This window comes from Heptranchias perlo, chromosome 2 (assembly GCF_035084215.1).
Source record: "Heptranchias perlo isolate sHepPer1 chromosome 2, sHepPer1.hap1, whole genome shotgun sequence".
NCBI classification, from domain to species: domain Eukaryota; kingdom Metazoa; phylum Chordata; class Chondrichthyes; order Hexanchiformes; family Hexanchidae; genus Heptranchias; species Heptranchias perlo.
In genome coordinates this window covers 64,349,091-64,372,346 of record NC_090326.1, presented here as the reverse complement: position 1 = coordinate 64,372,346, position 23,256 = coordinate 64,349,091, and the positions used below count along the sequence as shown (strand labels likewise).

The 23,256-nt window shown below is 44.1% G+C and overlaps 1 protein-coding gene across 1 annotated transcript in view; it reads right to left on the bottom strand.

Moving 5' to 3' along the window:
* The window catches only part of LOC137339741 (adenylate cyclase type 2-like), a 368,927-nt gene that overhangs the window by 174,829 nt on the left and 170,842 nt on the right, over window positions 1–23,256 (bottom strand). The window contains exon 4 of the mRNA XM_068001920.1: window positions 19,522–19,671. Within this exon, the coding sequence (XP_067858021.1) occupies window positions 19,522–19,671 (150 nt within the window). The remainder of the gene's footprint in view (window positions 1–19,521; window positions 19,672–23,256) is intronic.

The following is a 23,256-nucleotide window of genomic DNA, read 5'->3' as shown; positions in this document are numbered from 1 at the left end:
TAGTTATAATCTTGAATTACTTTTCCTGCAAATCATTTCTAATTTTAATGCATAGTGAACATAGGATATATGGAACAGAGTAGAACAATTCCACGTTTATTGCAACCACTGACAGAATGACCTAAAAATTCGATGGCACTGCGTTGGTTTCTCAGGCGCTTAATCCTCCAATATGGCAGGCAGGAAGCACGTCCTTATTACGAGCAGGAAGTACACTGCCCCCATTTTGGTATAGAGGCCCCTGTGCAAAATTGGGTTGCCCTAACACAGCAGGCGTTGGGCCAGCTATGTCATGAAGACCAGGTCCACATGCGGCCTAACCATCAGTCCTTAATGGGAGCGCTCGAGGCCGTCACCAAAAAGATAACTTATAAAAAATACTTACCCGAATGTTGAGCTGGGAGGAGTAGGAGTACATTAAAACCACAGGTCGCCGCCGGCCACCGCTTGTCACCATCCCCCCAGCCCCCATCTCCATCTTGACCCCCCTCCCTATCGCTACCTCAATCCCCATCCTGATGTCCTGATCCACCTCTCCCGGCCGATCGACTCTCTTCCGGTTGCCCTCCATTTCCCAGTCGCATCCCCTTCCCCTTTAATGACCTACATGAGGGACACAGTGGCCCGCAAGTCAAAGCCTCTTCGCCGGTGAGCTGCCTGGGGTCCCCAGCAGGTGCCGCACCTCACCGGTCCCATTTAAATGAGGCCTGAGGCCCAAATGAGGTACGCCTCAAGCCTGCCCATTCAGGTGCAGGGATCGTTCCTTACCCCCAGTTGATTAAGTTCAAACCAGTTTAAATATCATAATTCACACATATCAATACTTGGAATCAGCTCATCCTGCATTAACCTGATATTAATCTACTATTTGATAGGAGAGAAACCAACCAGATATTCAATGCAAAAGATAAATTTTTATTTCCCCTGACTGAAAGATTTTCAATGCATCCTTTCTTTTAACACAGATCATGATTTATTTTACAAGATTGAATGAGACACTAGTACCACGAGTATTTTCCTTTCTTGAAAAAAAAATTGCCTGCCAGATTATGTTCTTATGTTTATTCTCAGAAGACTTGGTGACTATATACAGTCAACCATGAAGCAGGGCTTCTCTAATCTGACTTGCTTTCCTGCAGATCGGCGGCCATGACGAGCTAGTGCCAAGTACTAACAGTATGGCAGAAATGCACACAGATGAGGGTGCTGTCTCTCAGGGGAGGAGCATATGCTTGCCCTCCCGCCGGCTCTTTCCGATGCTTTCATGTGTGTCAGAAAAGATGGAGGGTCAGGCTGTCCATGCAGCAACACAAGAGGCACAGTCTACAGCAGGCCCATTCAAGGACTTAGCTGCTGTAAGACAAGGGCCACTTCAATGCCCAGACGCTCCCACTGAAATGCAGCAGCCAGCCACTTCACATACTCCTACCACTCAGGTAGCGTATAGGAGAAGCACAACATTAGGTTTAAGAGGTCACACATCATACACTGGCATCAAAGGGAAGCCAAGTATAATTACACATATGTATCTGGCATACAATTGGCTTAGACATCCACCACCAGATTTGGCTGGACCACATCAAGCTCTACCAGACCTCACTCTCCTCTGCCAAAATTGTGCACTCCTCAAGGATCATTCCAAGAGCAAAGATACCCTCTGGCTTCTTTTCTTCATCCATCTCCTTAAACCTGCCCCTTCCACCTTCACCTTTAACAATAAGTGCGAAGAGCTCGTGGATGTCTTTGTCACCAAGATAGAGACCATCCGTTCAGCTGCCTCTGCTGGTTCAATCTCCTTCCAATTGCCTATTCAACTTATTCTTCTAAATATCTTACTATCCCACACAAGTAAATAGATTTAAACTAATGGGTGTGAAATTGGTGGTGGACGGTTGCGCAAAACGGGCGATAATGAATCGGCAGCTGGTTTTCCATTCTGCCCCATTTTCTTTTCCATTGACGTGAGGTGTAAAACCAGATGCCGATTCACTATCACCCATTTGCACAACCGCCCACCACCAATTTTACCTCCAGTACCGTTAAAGTTAACAGCTTCATTGAGATCATTTCTAAATATTGTAAACAGAAGAGGTACCAAGACTAATCCTTTGGTTTTGCTGCCATTGATAACTTTCCTTAGTTTCCTATTAATTAGCTTTTTATCATTGATTTGTCATTTTCTTTTTTATACCATGAGCTTTCACTTTAGCCACAAATTTCCAGTGAGGCCTATTATCAAATACCATCTAAAATCAAAATATGCAAGTGCTGACTCCTGATTGAGAACTCCCAGCGAGCAGCAGCTCTCACTGGGGGCATTGGTTGGGAAATTGCAGGCCTGCAATATCTGAATTTCTATCCGTTAATTTAAATGGATGGGAAATCAAGCTCTACAGGCCCATGATTTCCTGAACCGTGCTGCCTGCAAGCACTGCTCCTCATAATGAGCACCCAATCAGAAAATCAGCTCTGTAATAGCCACAAAATCTGTTGTAGCTTTAAAAGGTTTCAATGCGTCTGTAAGGCATGACTTTATCGAAGGCTTTTTATAACCATGTTGACTGCAAACTGTTGTAATTCACCTGTGCTGAATGCATTCAAAACCTTTCTTGTAAAGCAGACACCAATGATTTTCCTACCAGTGATTTAAAGCTAACAAGCCTGCAATTACCAGTATCACCTTTCTGTTTCATAAAACTATGAGTTCTTCTACAGTCTTCTGGCACCGCCCCTATAATTAAAGAGCTGTTAAAAATTTCAGACACAACTTTCCCTACTTCTTGCTTAATACCTCTAAGAAATCTGGAAAACATCAACCTCTGCAGTTTTTCTCCCCAAATCCACATTATCGATCATTCCTATTCTGATCTTTTGTTTTCTTGAGTCGCTTCCACCTTTTGTTTCTCACTGCAACAGTCAGTTCTATTTAAAGAACTGTTACTCAACCAGAGCACAATGCTGTAACTGAAAAATCAGAATGGCCACTTCTTGGTAACAAGTCCAGATTCATTTTTGTTTTCCAATCAGTTGCTACAATTAACGTGACTAATTATTTTTATTGTATTTTTCAATGCCACCGTTTTCCGTGTGAGAGGTGCCTGTAAATCAGATTACTTTTAACATAAAATTACTGCCTCCTAAACTCAAAACCAAACTAAATAAAAAACGGGTTAAAATGCAGTTTCTGGAGGGGGGGCAGTTGACCTCTGTGGTCAAACCCCCGAGGATGAACGTCCATGCCAGAAGCACAAAGTCATAAAATATATCCTGTAAAACTCTAATTTTTAGTGGTTTTTTTTCCATAATAAGGATATGTATGATGTAATTCCTCTTAATTTTTCTTACTAGAACTGAGAACACTTTCATTCTTCAGGTTCGTACTCTTAGGGTGATTTTAAACTGCAGTTGCAGATGAAGCCAGGCAGAATCTCATTTATGTTGCTTGGTTGGATCTGTAAGTGTTGTCCAGAAGACAGCTGCGCGCATGTGAGGTAGGCAGTCCAAAATCCGTTCATGCAGAAGGGCGAGCTGCCTGCAGAGGTGAGACAGGCACTGGCAGCTTGCCCAGATTATTTAGATGAGGCCTGAGACCCAATTTCGGTCCAGTCTTGGGCTTCCTGGTTTGGCTGTGCGTTGCGGCCGCATCGCTGCCCACGTGCACAAAACTGGGCGGCAACAAATTTGTACCCCACACTGTCTGGAGTCTTAGCTGGCCTTAGCGCCTCAGTCTATGCAGCCACAGGATTACAAGCCCTGCTGACAAAACCGCATCCATTAACTCCTGGATCAATCAATTATGTGGCTGCAATGACCGCAATCTCGCTCAGAAGTCATTTTAGGTACATATATTAGTCTCAAAATTCCTCCCCCTCCCCCCCAGCCTGGGCTTAAGTCAGGAAGTCAGGCAGAGCTGAACCCACCTAGATGGCTTTAGGTCATTGTGATTGGGCCATCGTTCCACAGGTGCAGGCCTACTCAATGATTTACACCTGAAAGGGCAACAGTAGGCCGTCTAGTTGATGTCGAAAAGCAAAAGCCAGAAATCCTTCAGCCTGAGTATCCACCGAGGATTTATTAAAAGAAAAGATGCTGCCTACCTTTTTAGCCTCCCTGGCCTTGCTTCCTGGGATCCGTCAATTTCAGAGGGGTCAGATACAAGGTTTACTGACAAAGGTGGGAAAATTGGATAGGGCCTGTTTTTGGGCGGTAGCAGCACGATCCGCTATTATACTGTGCGCAATGGTCCCTGCGCAGGCAGGACGAGATTTTCGTCAGGCCTGAGGACTAATCTGCAATCTGTATTGGAAATCAGCGTTGAACGAGCATTCCATGCAATTTGCACTTTCCACCAGCAGGGGGAGCTCCAATCTCTTAAAGGCAGGCTGTCTGTTAAAAATCTCTTAAAGGTAGCTGATACCTGTTATTTGCTGAATATAACAACCTGCTGTCTGCACGGAGCCTGAACGGAGATCAGACATTGCACATGTAAAGCACAGATGCAGGTCCCATCCCTATGTTTACATACTACTGAGTTATGTTAAAACACTGAATAAAGGTTGTGCACCACAAAATTCCACATCCACCAATCTACCGATCTGAGAGTCCGTACAGCAAGGTTCTTTGCTGATGCACCAGAGGCCTTGGTGCAAGAGGTGGACAGAAGGAGGGACATCCTATATCCGCGGTGTGGGGGGGGGAGGGGAGCAAGAGGCCCGCCAGACATACACCCAAAAGGCAGTGGGAGACAGTAGCGGATGAAGTCAATGCCAGGCACACAGCATCATGAACATGGATGCAGTACAGGAAGAAGTTCAATGCTTTGACATGAGTGGTCAAGGTGAGTGAGGTCAACTGTCAAGTGGCATCTCCTACCAACTGCACCATGAGCCGCATCCACTCCTCCACGCTCTAAACCCCCCCAACACCCACCTACCAACAAACTCTTTCCATCAGAACTCAACTCTTCAAATCAGATGCTTCCTCCCACCCTCACACATTGCTACTGTTGCAAGCCGCCGAACCACAACTCACAGGCCACACACACTGGCAGCTATTCATAAATGACAGGCGCATTGCCCAGACCCACATCCCACTTTCTTGCAGGAGAAGGTAGCGCATATCAGCAGGCAGCAAGTGGCAGCGGTATTCAGCCCCTCGAGCATGTTCCGCCATTCAATGAGATCATGGTGGACCTGTGACCTAATTCCATATTTCAGCCTTAGCCCCATATCCCTTAATATCCTTGGTTCACAGAAATCTATCAATCTCAGATTTAGAATTCACAATTGAGCTAGCATCAACTGCCGTTTGCAGAAGAGCTTCCCAAACTTCTCCCAACCTTTTCATGTAGAAGCATTTCCTAACTTCACTCCTGCACGTCCTGGCTCTAAATATTAGGCTATGTCCCTGTGTCCTCATATTCAAGTGTAGGAGATCTCCAAAAACAGTTGTAAATGTGTGGGCAGCCAGAAGTAATAATCCAGCCACTAACCTGTAAATCCTGCATAGTACCTTTAAGTAGCGCTGGTAGGGGGTCCTCCAGGCACTCTAAGACACGTTCAGATGGTCGGGGTTAAGACTGTGTGTTGAGTTGAACGTTAAGTCCCAAAATCGTGTGTATCACTTTAAATCAGCATTTTACACTGACTGAAGCCATTTTCTCCCTACTTTACATGATTCCAGCGCTCGTTATCTGCACCTGCACTAACTCCTATACCAAGATGGCGTCTGGCGTACGTCACGCTGGAAACGTGCATGCACATTCAAGACGCCATCTTGGATGTCGGAGAGGCCATGTAGCGCCGAAGTAACGTGCGTTACACGGCCCAATTTAGTGCCCAATATCTTCTCGGTGTGCCTGCGTTTGGTCACCTATCAGCAAGCAGGGAGGAAAATGAAGTGGAAGGCCTTATTAAGGCCCTCTTGCCTCATTTTCATTACTACTTCTTGATTACTCCTACTCCAGATGCAAGCATTCCCAACCCTTAGGATTCCAAGGAGATCCCTAGGCAACATAGAGAGGAAGGAGAATCGGCATCATAGTCTCCGCCTCTTTTTGCTCTCCTTTCTGCCTAGGAACTGAGCATTCCCCAGGTCCATGAGACAGGAAAATCTATCCTATTATGTCAAACAATTTGGTCCATTTTACTTCACCAAACTGACCTGAGTGTTCTAGAAATGGCAAAATTCATTGATGTCCACAGGGTTTTCAGTTTTTATTCCCTGTAATATTACTTCACAGGAAGCTAAATAAAACAGAGTGTTCTAGTATATTAGTCAATTTGAAGTACAGAAATGAGTTTGCTAACAGAACAGACATTAAGCTTTAATGACCCTGTAAAGCTGATTAATCGTGGGTGATTAAATCATGTTACAACAGCTTTTCTAAAATCAATTTCAGTGTACAAATTCATCTTCATTGTATACAGCTCATGATTACTCTTCCATTTCTCTTTGACGTACTCTTTGTAGAATTCCACCACTCTCACCTCCCTCCTTCTCCCCGCACCAACACCATTTAGAAAAAACAAAAAGAATTTTTATTAGGCGAGCAAATGCTTGTAAGGCCCAGCTGAAATGTCATAATATATTTTATCCTGAAGCAATGCAGCCAAGGCTTGCTTCTCACTGTTCAGTCAATGATGTTGCTAACCAAGTAAGACTGCATTCACTCTACTGTGAAATGAATAATTGCCCATGATAAACAAAGCAAAGCTGTCAAATCGGTTATAGCTGCTGGCATATTTTAAGTCAAGCTAAAACATTTAGGGGTAGAAATGCGTTTGCATTTCGCAGGGTTTTTGAGCAGCAAATCGGTGTTCCACTTACCAATTTTGCAGTGGGACGTTCCGCGTGGAGGTGTGCACAAAAAGTGGCCACCACCATATTGCTTAAGGCGCACATTAGGCATCCCTGGCGGCTGCTTGTAATGAACACTGGCATCAAATATGCAAATAGGAGTCCTGCGCTTGAATTAGTACCCCTTTTGGAAATTGATGCCTGGGAGCCTTTCATTCCCTCATTCTTATACCTGCCCAGAAAAACATGGCGCCAACATTCGGGAAGCTGGCTGCTGCAGTGATACTTAAAGGGATCCCCACCTCCATTAAGGTAAGTCTCTGGAAAGTCATTTTTGACCACTGAGGATTTTTGGAGAGATTTTTTGGCTGTTTTGGCTGACTTTTGGGTAATTCAAAGATTTTCTGGAGTGAGAAAACATTGAAGGAAACTGTGAGAAACTGAATCGATCAGAAAGGGATAGGATTGTTGAGCTTAATAAGTTACTATTCCCAAAAATCAGATGTATGTTCTTATATCTTAGGAATGAGCAACTCTCCACATGTGGATGTGGAGTAACACTGCCCAATTTGAAGTTTTAATTCTGGCTATGGAGGTGATGTAAAGCCTTAGTGATGTAAAATCTCAGTGATGTAAAACCTTGCCCCACCAGATCGCAAATGGATCGATCTGAAGGAACAAGCCTGCTATGTTATTTTACTTAAGGCAATATTATTTCCTGTGATCAAAGATAGTTCAATAGTTGTAATGCCTTAAAGGTCTGGGCAATAACAAGTTTTTTTTTTAACATTCTTGCCTGCTTGCATTGACATGGGATTTTATTTTCCCACAAATAAGATGGATGTAGGAATTCTGGAGATGAGAGCTCTCTCAAAATGATGCCGTGTATTTAGCTGCATAGATTCAAGATAAATTAGGATTTAATAACAGTTGCTGAAAACCTCTAGGTACAGTTATACAGCCATTTTTATACTACTGCAAAATAATTTCCGGTCCTAACCTGACTCTAGAATGGAGCAGTGTGTTACCGCACCCCTCCCACCTCACTCGGAGAGGCTGTCTCACATCGCTTGGGATTGACACTGCATGAAGTATAACTCCCGGCAATGTTAAACCCAGTTTATAAGGTGTACAAGGCATCCATGGGCCTCTTTGACACTTTATAAACTTACAGAGTTAAATTAAAATTTATCAGCTGGGTGTGCAAGTTTACACAAACATTAGGGGGATTATAACTCCACAGAACGGGCGGGAAGTTAGAATTTCAAAAATTGGAACCCCTACACCAACGGCCCCCCAAGCAAACGTGCTTCCCTCCCTGCGATCTGCCGACCTCCCGACCCACGATCACTTCCCCCCTCCACGATCTCCCCCTGATCTCTCCCCCCGGCTTCCATGATTACCCGCGCGGCCCATGATCTACACCCTGACCTCCACGATCTACAGCCCTGACCACCACGATCTACAGCCCTGACCACCATGATCTACAGCCCTGACCTCCATGATCTCCCCCTATGACCTCCACAACCATCCCCCGACCTCCAACTCAACCTCCATGACCTTCCCCCGACCTCCACGACCTTCCCCGGCCTACACGACCTGCCCCCCATCCTCCGTGATCTCCCCCGCGACTTCCACGACCATCCCCCGACCTCCAACTCAACCTCCATGACCTTCCCCCGACCTCCACGACCTACTCCCGACCTCTGACCTACCCACCGACCTCCATGATCTGCCCCCCGACTCACAATCTCTCCCTCCCTCCTGTCTGATCCCCGGCTGCAGCCTACCAATGCAGGCTTTCCCGCTCGACAGCCAGCCAACCTCTCAAATTGGCTGGCTGCCAGCCAGGAAACAGAGAAAAAAAAATTAAATTCGTCAGGGCCTCCGCATTACCCATTACAACATCCCCCCAACAACCCCCGTAAATACTGGGGCCACTGATTTCAATTTGGAACTAGGCAGTATAAACAAGGCACTGTCAGGCTGGAATCAAATCTGTCTTTAATACTGGCCTTTAAAAAGAGTGAAGGAGAGAAAATATTTTTAAGAGAGAAAATCACCTTGAATAAAGCAAAAAGAGGGAAGAAGCTGTGTTATTGCTCCGCTAATGCATTAAAAAATTGTTTGCTGCATCCGCAGAGATGTTTTTTGGAGGATGCATTTGAAAGTAAATAATTTTTTTCTAAATACCTGAATTTTGATTCAAAGGTCCTGAAATTCCTGGGGTTGGCGAGGTCAGAAAGCTTGATTTCCGCTTTGAGGCCAGGGGCCGGAAATTGGGATGGAACCTGCATACTCTGGGATTCTGTTGTGTTTAAACTGGCCCATTAAATTCCAGTAGTGGGGGCCATGGGTAGATCATCCTCTACCCCTCCACTTCAAAAGGGCATAGCAGGAATTCCTCCTTTTACGCCCTTAAAAGGTCTCAGCATAAATTCATACCGGTTGAGAGCTTCTGAAAGGCTCCAAACCTTGACTAGTTTAAGGTGATTGATCCTAGAGGAGGTCGATTGCCTTGTCTAGAAGCTAAGGGGCTCCTTTTGGAGCTGAAGACAGAGGTAGAGGTAGTCCCCATGCCTCTCCATTCTGGCATGCTGCCAAGATTGTGCCTGGTTTCAGCAGCTGTCCAATTTCTACCCCAGTGTTTTTATTTTTACATCTTATTCCTAATGCATATTCGCCATGATGAAAATAAAATTACCAAGAATTGGATGTAAATATTATATAAAGGGCATAATATTCATATAGTATTTTGTTGTCTTCAGGTCAGCTGATGCATTTTTCATCAAATGCAGTTGCATTTTTATTTTAGGCTCCGTGCATAATTAAGAGAAAGCCTTAAAATTAGACTACAGTTTGGCAGCATATTAGAATACTCAGCCTCGAGGTGGAATGCATAAATTCTTTCAGCATTTAGCCCTATTTTATCAATGGTGAGCACAGAATCACGGTTCAAATTATCCTTTGACATAGAGATGAAAACCTGAGGGCCCGAAGTCCTGGTGTAAATTCCAGAATATGCTCACCCGTGACCTCCTGCGTTGACCCTATATCTCAGGTAGCTGTTCCAGGAGGCCACAAAATGTCGCAAGTGGTGCCAGGAACCACCTGCAACCCCCCCACCCCCCCATCCCTGCAAAGAGCACACAAGAGTCCCCTCAGTAAAGGTCCCAGGTGGGCTCCATATCAGTTGTTGGATGGGCTGGTATGCATGCTCTCACTTGGCCCCCTGGCTTGTTGATAGCCTTTCAGGTCAAGGCTGTGGAAATTCTCAGCCTGGGAGTTCCCACTCGCCTGGTCACACCCACCCCTATGCAGCTGGTCTTGTTTGGGAAGGGTGTATACTCCTCAAGCTCCTAGAGATGCTCAATGCCCCGTGTATCTGGGTCCTGACCTAACTCGTGCCCCTTTTGCCGTACTCCTTTCGGAGTTATGGCGGGAGTGTGCTGGAAGAGCCCCTTATTTTCGGCCCCAAGATCTTTCCTGGAAACAACAACTTCTCTTAATTAATCTACGGTTAAAACAATAATGAAAATTTAAAAAAAATACTGAGTACCCTGATCTTAACTGGAGCAGATGCTGAAATCACTTCTAGATGCCACATTTACATAACATAGTAGTCTTATCTTTTAGTGTTGTACTTCATTAAGACCTCTTACCTCTCACATTTTATCATTTCTCCCTAATGTAGAATCTAAATAAAGAATTCTTAGTTTAGGCTACAACACCTCGCCACCTTATCCCCCCCACCCCCGTGTCTTTTTATAGTTGTCAAAAAGATAACATTAATTCAAACAAAATTCCACATTTGAATTTTTCTTTTTGCTTTTTTTGTAAATCACAACTGAAAATCTAAAGGACTCTTTTGAACATCAATGGAAGTCAAAACGAAACAACCTTCACATGTTTGTTATTCTTACCAAAGTATAAAAGTATATTAAAAGAACATTCCTCCACTCTGTCCTTTTTAAGAGTTTGTAGCTGAGCCAGAGCTTATTACATTTTATGGTCTTGAGTTTACTGAAATTTGTGGAAGGCCTATTTTTTAAATCAAGCTGTGCTTTTACCCCATATTCGCAAAAACTGTTTTTGGTGATAATTGTGCATGTTTGTATGTCGGGGTGGAGTGGTGGGGTGGGTACTATTTTGTATTTTATGCAAACTAAAAAATAGACCCTTCTTCCATATGTTTTCAGAAAATGTTCAACCCTTAAATGATCTTTAAAAAGCAATTTAACATTCCAACTTGGGGAAAACACTCTACTTCCCAGTAGTAGCACAAGGGCCCTGTGGGGTTTACTTGTAAGCATTTCTCCCCAGCCCCTACCACCCCTGATATGATTAACATATTTTCACACAACATGGATTAATACACATTTAAAAGATAAGTATTTCAATTCTCAAACCACAGAATGTTGTACAGAATGGCTGCGGGGTGGGGGAGAAAGGGGTGTTCAGTGCTATTAAAAATGCCAGTACCATACTGGCACCCTATAATCTCCTTGCCTTCAGGCTCAGGGGTCAGAAGTTTCAACATCACTTGAAGCAGATCGAGGATTATTGATAATTTCCTACACAATGTTTTATGCTCTATTGATTTGTTATTAACATTACTATCAGAATCCAATTTCAAACCTATAGCGATGTGTCTTCCTGCTGTTGAATACCCTTTCTGACTGTTGATCTGTTGCCTATTTGAATAGTTGGACCCAATCTTATTTTTTTTAATGTGTAACTGGACAGTGCAAATATAGTTGGTGAGTGGATTATAATAGTCAAAGCAAGTTAAATTGGACAAGGCCAATAATCGGGTGCGGGTAGTGTGATCCGCGACTAACCCATGCCCAATGCTTCGTGCGCAAGCAGGACTAGACATTCGTCTGGCCTTGGCACTTTGGATACAAAACTGGCTTAGTGGCAGAAGGCAGAGGGTGATGGTCGAAGGTTGTTTTTGTGACTGGAAGCCTGTGGCCAGTGGGGTACCACAGGGATCGGTGCTGGGTCCCTTGCTGTTTGTGGTCTACATTAATGACTTGGATATGAATGTAAAAGGTATGATCAGTAAGTTCGCTGATGATACAAAAATTGGTAGGGTGGTAAATAGCGAGGAGGATAGCCTCAGTCTGCAGGACGATATAGATGGGTTGGTCAGATGGGCGGAACAGTGGCAAATGGAATTTAACCCGGAAAAGTGCGAGGTGATGCACTTTGGAGGGACTAACAAGGCAAGGGAATACACAATGAATGGGAGGACCCTAGGCAAGACAGAGGGTCAGAGGGATCTTGGTGTGCAAGTTCACAGATCCCTGAAGGCGGCGGAACAGGTAGATAAGGTGGTAAAGAAGGCATATGGGATACTTGCCTTTATTAGCCGAGGCATAGAATATAAGAGCAAGGAGGTTATGATGGAGCTGTATAAAACACTGGTTAGGCCACAGCTGGAGTACTGTGTGCAGTTCTGGTCGCCACACTACAGGAAGGATGTGATCGCTTTGGAGAGGGTGCAGAGGAGATTCACCAGGATGTTACCAGGGCTGGAGCGCTTCAGCTATGAAGAGAGACTGGGAAGATTGGGTTTGTTTTCCTTGGAGCAGAGGAGGCTGAGGGGGGACATGATTGAGGTGTACAAAATTATGAGGGGCACAGATAGGATGGATACTAAGGAGCTTTTTCCCTTCGTTGAGGGTTCTATAACAAGGGGACATAGATTCAAGGTAAAAGGCGGGAGGTTTAGAGGGGATTTGAGAAAGAACTTTTTCACCCAGAGGGTGGTTGGAGTCTGGAACTCACTGCCTGAAAGGGTTGTGGAGGCAGGAACCCTCACAACATTCAAGAAGCATTTGGATGAGCACTTGAAATGCCATAGCATACAAGGCTACGGACCAAATGCTGGAATATGGGATTAGAATAGACAGGGCTGATGGCCGGCGTGGACACGATGGGCCGAAGGGCCTCTATCCGTGCTGTATAACTCTATGACTCTATGACTTACTTGACAGCAGCGTTAAAAACCAGGCCTGACACGAGGATTCAAGGAAATGCGCACTTTCTGCCAGCAGGGGGCGCCCGAATCTCTTAAACGGAGGATGTCTTTTAAAATCTCTTAAAGGTAGCCGGTACCTATTATTTGCTGAAAGTAACAGTCTGCTGTCTGCACGGAGTCTGAATGGAGATCAGACATCGCACAAACACAGATGCAGGTCCCGTCCCTATGTTTGCAAACTGATGAGTTATGTTAAAACATTGAATGAAGGTTGCGTACTACTAAATCCCACATCTCCAATCTGCATGTGAGACCTCACCAATCTGCTGATATGAGTTGTACCAGGTCTGCGAGAGAGCGGGCACCACGGTTCGCTGCTGATGCACTGGAGGCCTTGGTGCAAGAGGTGGGCAAAAGGAGGGGCATCCTATATCTGCAGGTGGGGCAAGAGGCCCTCCAGACATATGCTCAAAAGGCAGTGGGAGGCAGCGGAGGACGAAGCCAATGCCAGGCGCATAGCACCATGAACATGGATGCAGTGCAGGAAGAAGTTCAATGATTTGACACAAGCGGTCAAGGTGAGTGAGGACAACTGCCAAGTGGCATCTCCTATCAACTGCACCACAAGCCGCATCCACTGCTCCATGCACTACACCTCCCATCATCCACATACCAACAAACTCTTTCCATCAGTACTCAACTCGGCCAATCAGATGCTTCCTCTCACCCTTACACATTACCACTGTTTCAAGCCGCCCATCCACAACTCACAGGCTACACACACTGGCAGCTATTCAACCATGACAGGCACATCACCCAGACACAAGTCCCGTTTTCTTGCAGGAGAAGGTGGCGCATAACAGGAGGCAGCAAATGGCAGTGGCATTTAGCCCCTCAAGCTTTTTCCGCCATTCAATGAGATCATGGTGGATCTGTGACCGAACTCTATATACCTGCCTTAGCCCCATATCCCTTAATACCCTTGGTTCACAGAAATCTATCAATCTCAGATTTAAAATTCACAATTGAGCTAGCATCAGCTGCCTTTTGCAGAAGAGCATTCCAAACTTCTCCCACCCTTTGCGTGTAGAAGCGTTTCCTAACTTCACTCCTGTACGTTCTGGCTCTAAATGTTAGGCTATGTCCCCTCGTCCTACTATTCAAGTATAGGAGACCTCCAAAAACAGTTACAAATGCATCAGCAGCCTGAAGCAATAATCCAGCCACTAACCTGTAAATCCTGCATGGTCCCTTTAAATAGCACTGGAGGGGGGTCCTCCAGGCACTCTATGACATGTTCAGATGGTCGCAGTTAAGACTGTACGTTGAGTGGAGCGTTAAGTCCCAAAATGGTGTCTATCACTTTAAATCAGCGTTGCACACTGATTGTATCCATTTTCTCCTTACTTTACATGGAACCAGCATTCGGTATTTGCGCAGGCGCTACTACTTTTACCAAGACGACGTCCGGCGCACGTCATGCTAGAGAGGCTGTGTAACGCCGAAACAATGGGCGTTAGACGGCCCAATCTCTCTACAATGGATAAGCTGGGGGCTATTCTCCAGATATGTTACTTTCCTTTTATTTAAGGATAAGCTCTCTCAATTTTTTCCCTGATTTTTTTTGTTGTAAATTTTGTGCTCAGCATGGTGAGGGAATGGAGCGTTTTCCTATTTCATGCTTTTAGTGTTAGCATCAACACATCCAGAAAAGAGACAGCAAAATTAGATGTACAGTTAGGCTCCCTCTACTCCACCCAAACAATATGCCTCAACCTTAGCAGAATATTGTACAATGTGTCATTTTCTATCTCTACAACACCCATCCTACGACCCTTTTAACAATTTAATGCAAGGTGGGGCAGTTTTGTGCTTTAGCCTCGTGCCAGCTGGGAACTGCCTAAAACAATTTCAAACAGGTTCGTGACAGCAGCAGACAGAAACTTTGAATAATTTGTCTTGTTAAGCCCTCACTAAAGGTGAATGCACAAATTTACTCATGCTTGCCTTTCATCTCGCATTGTATTAATCACAGAGGAAGAATGAGGGTAATTTTGCAAGTGCGTGTTGAGATGGTGGTGGGTGGGGGGGGGTGGAAGTCACCTTCTGTCAATTCTTATCAGAAAATTGCTTTTCCAATGTGCACTGAAGGTGGGCGAGATTTCCTGCCACTGGCACAAGCTTGGAAAATTACTCCACATATGTGCAAAAGATATGGCTTAGCAAGGAAAAAATAGATGAATTCTGCTATTTCCTGGAAGTAAATCTGTAATCAATGAGCAACATGAGCACTGTACAACAAGTAGTAATAAAAGTGAAAACAGCATTCAATTCTTTCTGCATTCAGTCTCTTTCCTAGCAAAGACAGGAGACTTGGCAAAGATCAGTCAGTTTGCAGTTAACCATTACGTTACCCAGGTCAAATGTGCTCTGTTTCAATTGGTGAATACATTAAGATCAGCACTTTTTTTGAAAGATACAACGTGCCTTGACAGCTCCAATGTGGCCACTCAAGCAATATCCCAACAGGTTCAACAGAGAAGGTTACCATTTCATGAATGTTCAAATGGTGTGTGACCACAGCCAAGTCATTACGCATATGAATGCATGATTTCTAGGGAGGGCCACGGCACTCATGTCTTAAGGAAATCATGGAAGATATTGGCGGGTCTTTCTTTAAATATGCAGATCGGGCTCCAATTGTGTCATTGGGGCCGGACTGCAATTTTAACCCAATGCCTGAGCGAGAAAGCCATTGTGCCTTCTCTGCCAGGCCAACTTGGCGACAAGGGGAGCTGGGGCCAGAAGATTCCCAGAAAATTAAGTTAATTTAATATTTTTTTTGTTTCCTTGTGGGCCAGGAGGAGCTGGATTGCTTCTCCAGGCCCCATAAGAAAATTTTGTGCTTCCCTGCCCCTCCCCACCATTTACCGTTCCTTCAGGACCCTGACGGTGGCCTCCTATCTCCCAAATTCCTGCTGACCAGTTAGCACTTCCCGCTGGGTTTGGGCAGGAGACTGACAGGACCTATGCAGATGAGACCCGGGAGGTGAAATCTCCTGGGCCTCACCGCAGAGGGCCGGATGGTATCCTGTCCACCTCAGCCCCCACCCGCCGACTCCCACCGGGTGTTAAAATCGGCCCTATGATGTCATCTGAATCCCTGAATAAGATATTTAATACGATCAGTCCACACCCCCACTAATTATTCTCCACACAATGGCATGAATTGTGCATGGCCCAAAGTACAAAATAATATACAAAAGTAACTCAGTCTCAATTATTTTATCTATATCCATTACCACTGATCATAAAAGGGTGGAATACAGATTTGATTCTCTTCCTGATATGGAACTAGGTAAATGCGGAGGCAAGATTCATCATTGAAATGGGAGAATGACAATCAGACGAATCAGAAAAAGAATCTTTACAGGGTTCCTCTTGAAAACTTCCTGGCAGCAGGCCAAAAACCATATTAGTGGTACTTTGGGGACAAGCAAACTAACCCACCATTTTACCTGCAGGACATAAACAGTGAAAAAGGGAAAGGGGAAATAGGGGGCATATAACCTAATAAAAATGTAATAGTAACACAAATGGAAGAAAATCCAGGTCTTGTTGGAACAATTTTTACCTAATAAGTGTATTGCATCCATTGGGAACGTGACATGTCTCAGTTACACATATTGTAATGAAGAGAGCCCAATTCTCTGTTCTGTGCTACTTCCTATAGTAGAACGAAACCAGCCTGATGTAAATGCTGTGAAACTGCAACGTATTTGCAATCACAATAAAGAACACTTTGAAAATATTGACCCCGATTTTTTTCTTCTGATGTACTGACATAAATACTATGGGTAAATTTTGATCTTTAGCCCTCTCCATGCACGAAGCTTTGCTCTGAGAGTAATAAAAAGACACAATTTAACACATACATTTCCTCCCATCACAGGTGCAATTGGAGTGGAAATAGCAACAATGGGAAAGTCGCCCCCAATCCCTGCAGCACACTTGCTCTGTTCCTATTGCATTACTCTGCACCTGCTATTGTCCTCACTATTACTTCCTTCACCTCCTCACAACTCAACCATCTTTCACACACCAGCATCACATGCACGTCCTCAAAATTTCTCGCTACTGTAACAGACACACTTCCTTCTTTCTTGCAGGCCAAGCTCACACACAATAACAGGGAGCAGGCGGCCACAAGAGGAGGGCCACGCTTCATCAATCTGCTGCCCCCACTTGAAGAGTGGGTGATGGACATTGTGGGCAGGGTCGTGTCAGGACTGTGGCCTGTGGCAAGGCTGGAGGAGAAGTCCTGCAGGATTTTAAACCATCTTTCATTTCTCACTAAAATGGCATCCTTACACATGATGCATGACAGATTGCTGCTGCTTTCAGAAGTCAACCATCTGTCTCTGCTTACTCATGCCACCAAATGCTAACTCGTGTCCTTTTTGTTATGGGGAAGAGCAGGATCGGGGGTTTCAGAAACAATGGCAAAGCATTTTCCTTACTACTACAGGTAGGATGAATAACGATCATGGTTATAGAAATAAATCTCTGCGTGTAATATGAAGAAGTAGTTCTTTAGGTAACCTCTTCAGAGGCTAAGAAATAAAACTTTAATTCATTTTTTTCTTTTTTGCATCTTTTCTTCTTTACCAAAAATCTCTGCAACTGTACTTAAACACCAATTTTACAACTGTGTACTTCCAGCAGGGAACTCTGCCTGCAATGCATATTGGGAAATTGTGGGCAGACTTGCCAGGTAGATAGAGTCTTATTTAATGTCTCATCTAAGAAACAAGGGGGGAAAAAATTGAATAGGGGCCGTTTTTGGGCGCGGGTAGCGTGATGTGCTGTTACCCTGCGCCCAATGACCACTGTGCAGGCAGGGTGCAAGTTTCTGCCGCCCCCAGGACTCATCTGCAATCAGCATTCCTTTCCGGGCTTTGCACGTGGAATCAATGCAATTCACACTTGCCAACACTAGGGGGAGCTCAATCTCTTAAGGGGAGGATGTTTCTTAGAAATGTCTCAGAGGTAGCTGGTACCTATTATTTGCTGAAAATAGCATTCTATTGTCTGCACGGAGTCTGAATGGAGATCAGACATCGCACACGTAAAACACAGATGCAAGTCCCGTCCCTATGTTTATACACTGATGAGTTATGTTAAAACATTGAATAAAGGTTGCGCACTGCTAAATCCCACATCTTCCAACCTGCACTCCAAAACTCACCAATCTGCCGATCTGAGTTGGTACCAGGATTGCGAGAGTGCATGCACCAAGGTTCTCTACTGATAGACCTTGGTTCAAGAGGTGGACAGAAGGAGGGACATCCTATATCCGCCGGGGGTGGGGGGGGAGCGGCAAGAGGCCCTCCAGACATAAATCCAAAAGGCCAGGCGCACAGCATCATGAACATGGATGCAGTGCAGAAAGAAGTTCAATGCTTTGACATGAGTGGTCAAGGTGAGTGAGGTCAACTGTCAAGTGGCGTCTCCTACCAACTGCACCATGCACTATGCCCCCCATCACCCACATACCAACAAACTCTTTCCATCAGCACTCAACTCTTCCAGCCAGCTGCTTCCTCTCACCCTTACACATTACCACTGTTTCAAGCCGCCCACCCACAACTCACAGGCCACAGACACTAGCTATTCAACCATGACAGGCACATCACCCAAACACATGTCCCGCTTTCTTGTAGGAAAAGGTGGCGCATATCAGGAGGCAGCAAGTGGCAGTGGCATTTAGCCCCTCGGGCCACCATTCAATGAGATCATGGTGGGCCTGTGACCTATCTCCATATACCTGCCTTAGCCCTATATCTGTTAATACCCTTGGTTCACAGAAATCTATCAATCTCAGATTTAACATTCACAAGTAAGCTAGCATCAATTGCTGTCTGCAGAAGAGTGTTCCAAACGTCTCCCACCCTTTGCATGCAGAAGCATTTCCTAACTTCACTCCTGCACGTCCTGGCTCTAAATGTTAGGCTATATCCTCGCGGTCCTAGTATTCGAGTCTAGGAGACCTCCAAAAACAGTTACAAATGTGTCAGCAGCCAGAAGCAATAATCCAACCACTAACCTGTAAATCCTACATGGTGCCTTAAATAGTGTTGGTGGGGGTCCTCCAGGCGTTCAGATGGTCGGGGTTAAGACTGTGCTTTGAGTTGAGCGTTAAGTCCCAAAATGGTGTCTATCGCTTTAAATCAGCTTTGCACACTAATTGAAGCCATTTTCTCCCTCCTTTACATGATTCCAGTGTTCATTATCTGCGTCTGCGCTGACTCCTTTTCCAAGATGGCATTCGGCACACGTCACGCTGGAAACGTGCGTGCGCATCCAAGACGCCATCTTGGATGCCGGAGAGGCCGTGTAGCGCCGAAAGAACAGGTGCTACACCGCCCAATTTAGCACCCAAGACCTCTAACAATGCAGCAATTCCTCAGTCCTGCAATGAAATATCAACCTAGGTTATGTGCTCAGTGTCTAGTGGTCTTTGAGCACACAAGCTTCTAACTCAGAGTCAAGATTACTATCAAATGAGCTAGGCTGACACACAGACAGATAAACATTATCAAGGGGCTTTAGTGCTACAATAAACTAATCAAAATCAGTTTGAATGGATTGTATGTTATCTTCACCACAAAGCCAAATTTCGAGATAGAAAGGTGGTGTTATGATGCAAAATACACATATGCAACATAAATATTTACCTGTTGTCGCTTTTCAAATTCTAGCTTGATACGTGACTTAATGCAGTTGCATGTGTCTTGATATGTCTGCTGCAGGGCCAGTTCCATCAGGTGCTTGTGATAGGCTCCTGCCAGATTTCCACAGATGAAAATGATGACATTGGCCAAGATCTGGATAAAATTAAATCAGTAAATTTAATATAGCAATGAAGTTGACTTTTAATATCTAAAGAGTACATTTTTAGGGATTCCGCTCGACATGATTGCAGCTTTGGAGAATTGAATACAGAGGTCAGTGTATCTGATTTGCGACATTTCTGACTTTCCAGTCGTTGAGGGAGATTTTGAGGCCTCTTGCCGGTGGAAATGCAGCACCCCAAAAATGGCAGGGTATGACTTAAGATCTAATTCCCATCAACGGTGTTACCGACACTACCTGCTCAAGGTCCTACCACTGGGCGGCCGGAGTGCACACCTGAGTTAGGCGGTAGGCCCTTTTAGTATACAAATTGGGGTCCCACGAGATACATAACAATGATTGCCTTTTAAGACTCAACTGGGTGCTCTGCACTGTTTCAGCTGGCCGTCCATCCAAAACGTAGCCGAGAAGGTAAGTTATTATTTATTTTTGTGGGGCCGGGAGGAGTAGGAGCAAGGCTTGAAAGCAAAATACTGAGGATGCTGGAAATCTGAAATAAAAACAGAAAATGCTGGAAATACTCAGCAGGTCAGGCAGCATCTGTGGAGAAAGAAACAGAGTTAACATTTCAGGTTGATGGCCTTTCGTCAGAACTGGAAGAAATTGAAGATTAAATAGTTTCTAAGCAAGTACAGAAAGCGGGGGGCGGGGTGAGGAGGGGAGGAAAGAACAAAAGGGTGGAGGGCAGGAGTGATTAAATGACAAAAGGGATGATGGTGCAAGGCAAGGAAGGTGGTAATGGGACAAGTAAAGGAACAAAAGATGGGTCTCCCTTAAAAGACTACAATACAATTTTGGCTATTGTAGTTCCACAGAAGGAAGGTATAAACTAAAACTTCTCTCCCACAGACACAGAATTTGTCCACAGTAGTTGCAAATCTCCAGCTTCAAGGCCCATGTGAAATATGCAGAAGAAGCTCCAGACACCAGACAAAAGTAAAGGCCTTCCCACAAAATCATTTTACAGGCATTTTGATCACTAAAAAACTGATTTCATGGGTAAATTCAGAATTGTGTAATTTTTTATGTTTGTTTTATTAATGTTCATTCTAGCTGTATATTGTCTCTACCTAAAAAGTAAAATGACACAAAAAAGAGTGTGAAGAAATTATTTGAACAATTTGATTGGTGGGCTTTGCAGTACTTGCTAGTTTGTGAATAGCAGCTTCGAAAGATTTGATTGCTGGATTCTCTACTGGTTACTGGTTAATTTAGGGATCTAATTCTTCAGTTGGTTACTGGTCCTTCATTGCTACCGTTGATTCATTCATATTTAGTCAATTGGATATCTGATTGATAACTTAAGCATTTATTTGAACCAATCAGGGCTTTTTATCAACCATATTTTTTTTGCCCGTAAAGAAAAAAACTTGCATTTATATAGAGCCTTTCACAACCTCAGGACATCCCAAAGAGCTTTACAGCAAATGAAGTACTTTTTAAGTGTAGTTACTGCTGTAATGTAGGAAACACGGCAGCTAGTTTGCACACAGCAAGGTCCCACACAGTAATGTGATAATGACGAGGTAATCTATTGATGTTGGTTGAGGGATAAATTTTGGCGAGGACACCGAGGAGAACTCCCCTGCTCTTCTTCGAAATAGTAACATGTGATCTTTTACGTCCACCTAAAAGGGCAGAGGGGGCCTTGGATTAACGACTCATCTGAAAAATGGAACCTCCGATAGTGCAGCTCTCCCTCAACACAGAACTGCAGAGTCAGCTTAGATTTTGTGCTCAAGTCTCTGGAGTGGGGCTTGAACTCACAAGCCTTCTGACCCAGAAGCTAGAGCATTACCACTGAGCCAGGGCTGGCGCCTATGAACACATGACACTTTACCATTGTTATGATCTGAAGTGTAACACTTTTGAGGTGTGACACTTCTGAGACCATCATTTTTTGTACATTTCCTTGGAAAGGTGTGACGTAATGGATGTGTAATAGATGCAAGACTTAACTGTATAGATGCAAAAAAGGCTTGAATGTGCCTTAGGCATAGTAAATTAGAAAAGAGAAAGAAGTTAATAGGAACTATATTACAAAGCTTATAATATAGTCAGGGTATGGGCCAATAAAGAGAGAAACAGTCTGTTATTGAACTGGGTGCATTTGTGTGGAGAGAAGGGTTTGATGAGTTATTTGTGGCAGCCTTAAATTCCTACAGCTCGACTCAATTATTTAATTAAACAACCACTGGATATGTGGCCTCATAAAAAAATTGAGACGTAAAAGTTTTTGTTTGCTTGTCAGTTCTCTTGAAGTAATTGACTTCTTGCTAAGGTACTTCCCAAGGTGCTGATGGGTCTCCTTGGGACCTGCCTGAGCTACTCAATATTTAAACTCACTGAACTTTTGGGGGACCAGTAATATTAAAAACTGTCTTGAAAGGTTCTTCAATATTTGTTTTGAATCTAAATAATAAGTTCTGATATTTGACACTGAAAATTATTTTCTAAGGTTATGTCAGAAAGGCTCCTAACTATATATTTTATACAGTGATGATTCAGCAACACTTTTTGGAGAGAAATTACATTTCAGGACAGATACACTGGGCGATTATTTCTGAGTACATTATATGTAGAGTGCCACTTGAGATTCCTTGTGACATTCAGTAAAATGCCACTATTTTTTCCAAACTTTCAATGTGAAAATTAGGCTTTAGAATTAGGGTGCTCAACTGTAAAATGGAGTTTTAACTTGATTGGCATGTCCTGAGTTAGATAATGCTTAGGCACACATACGAACATACGAATCAAGAGCAGGAGTAACAGGTCCATGCTGGTGCTTATGCTCCACATGAACCTCCTCCCACCCTCCTTCATCTAACCCCATCAACATATCCTTCTATTCCTTTCTCCCTCATGTGTTTATCTAGCTTCCCCTTAAATGCATCTGTGCTAGTCGCCTCAACCACTCGTTGTGGTAGCGAGTTCCATATTCCAACCACTCTCTGGGTAAAGAAGTTTCTCCTTAATTCCCAAGTGGATTTATTAGTGACTATCTTATACTTAGGGCCCCTAGTTCTTGTCTCCCCTGCATGTGGACACATCTTCTCTACGTCTACCCTATCAAATCCTTTCATATTCCTAAAGATCAGGTCACCCATCAGTTTTCTCTTTTCTAGAGAAAAAAGCCCCAGCCTGTTTAATCCTTCCTGATAGGTATAATCTCTCAGTTCTGGTATCATCCTAGTAAATCTTTTTAGCACCTTATCCAGTGCCTCCATAATCCTTTTTATAATATGAAGACCAGAACTGTTCACAGTATTCCCAAGTGTCGTCTAACCAAGGTTCTATACAAGTTTAACATAAATTCTTGGCTTTTCTATTCCATCCCTCTAGGAAAGAACCCCAGTGCTTTGTTTGCTTTTTTTATGATCTTATTAACCTGTGTCGCTACTTTTAGTGATTTGTGTATCTGTATCCCCAGATGCCTCTGCTCCTCAACCCCATTTAGACTCTTATTTCCCAAGAAGTATTTGGCCTCCTTATTCTTCCTACCAAAATGTACCACCTCACACTTATCTATATTGAATTCATTTTCCACATGTCCGTTC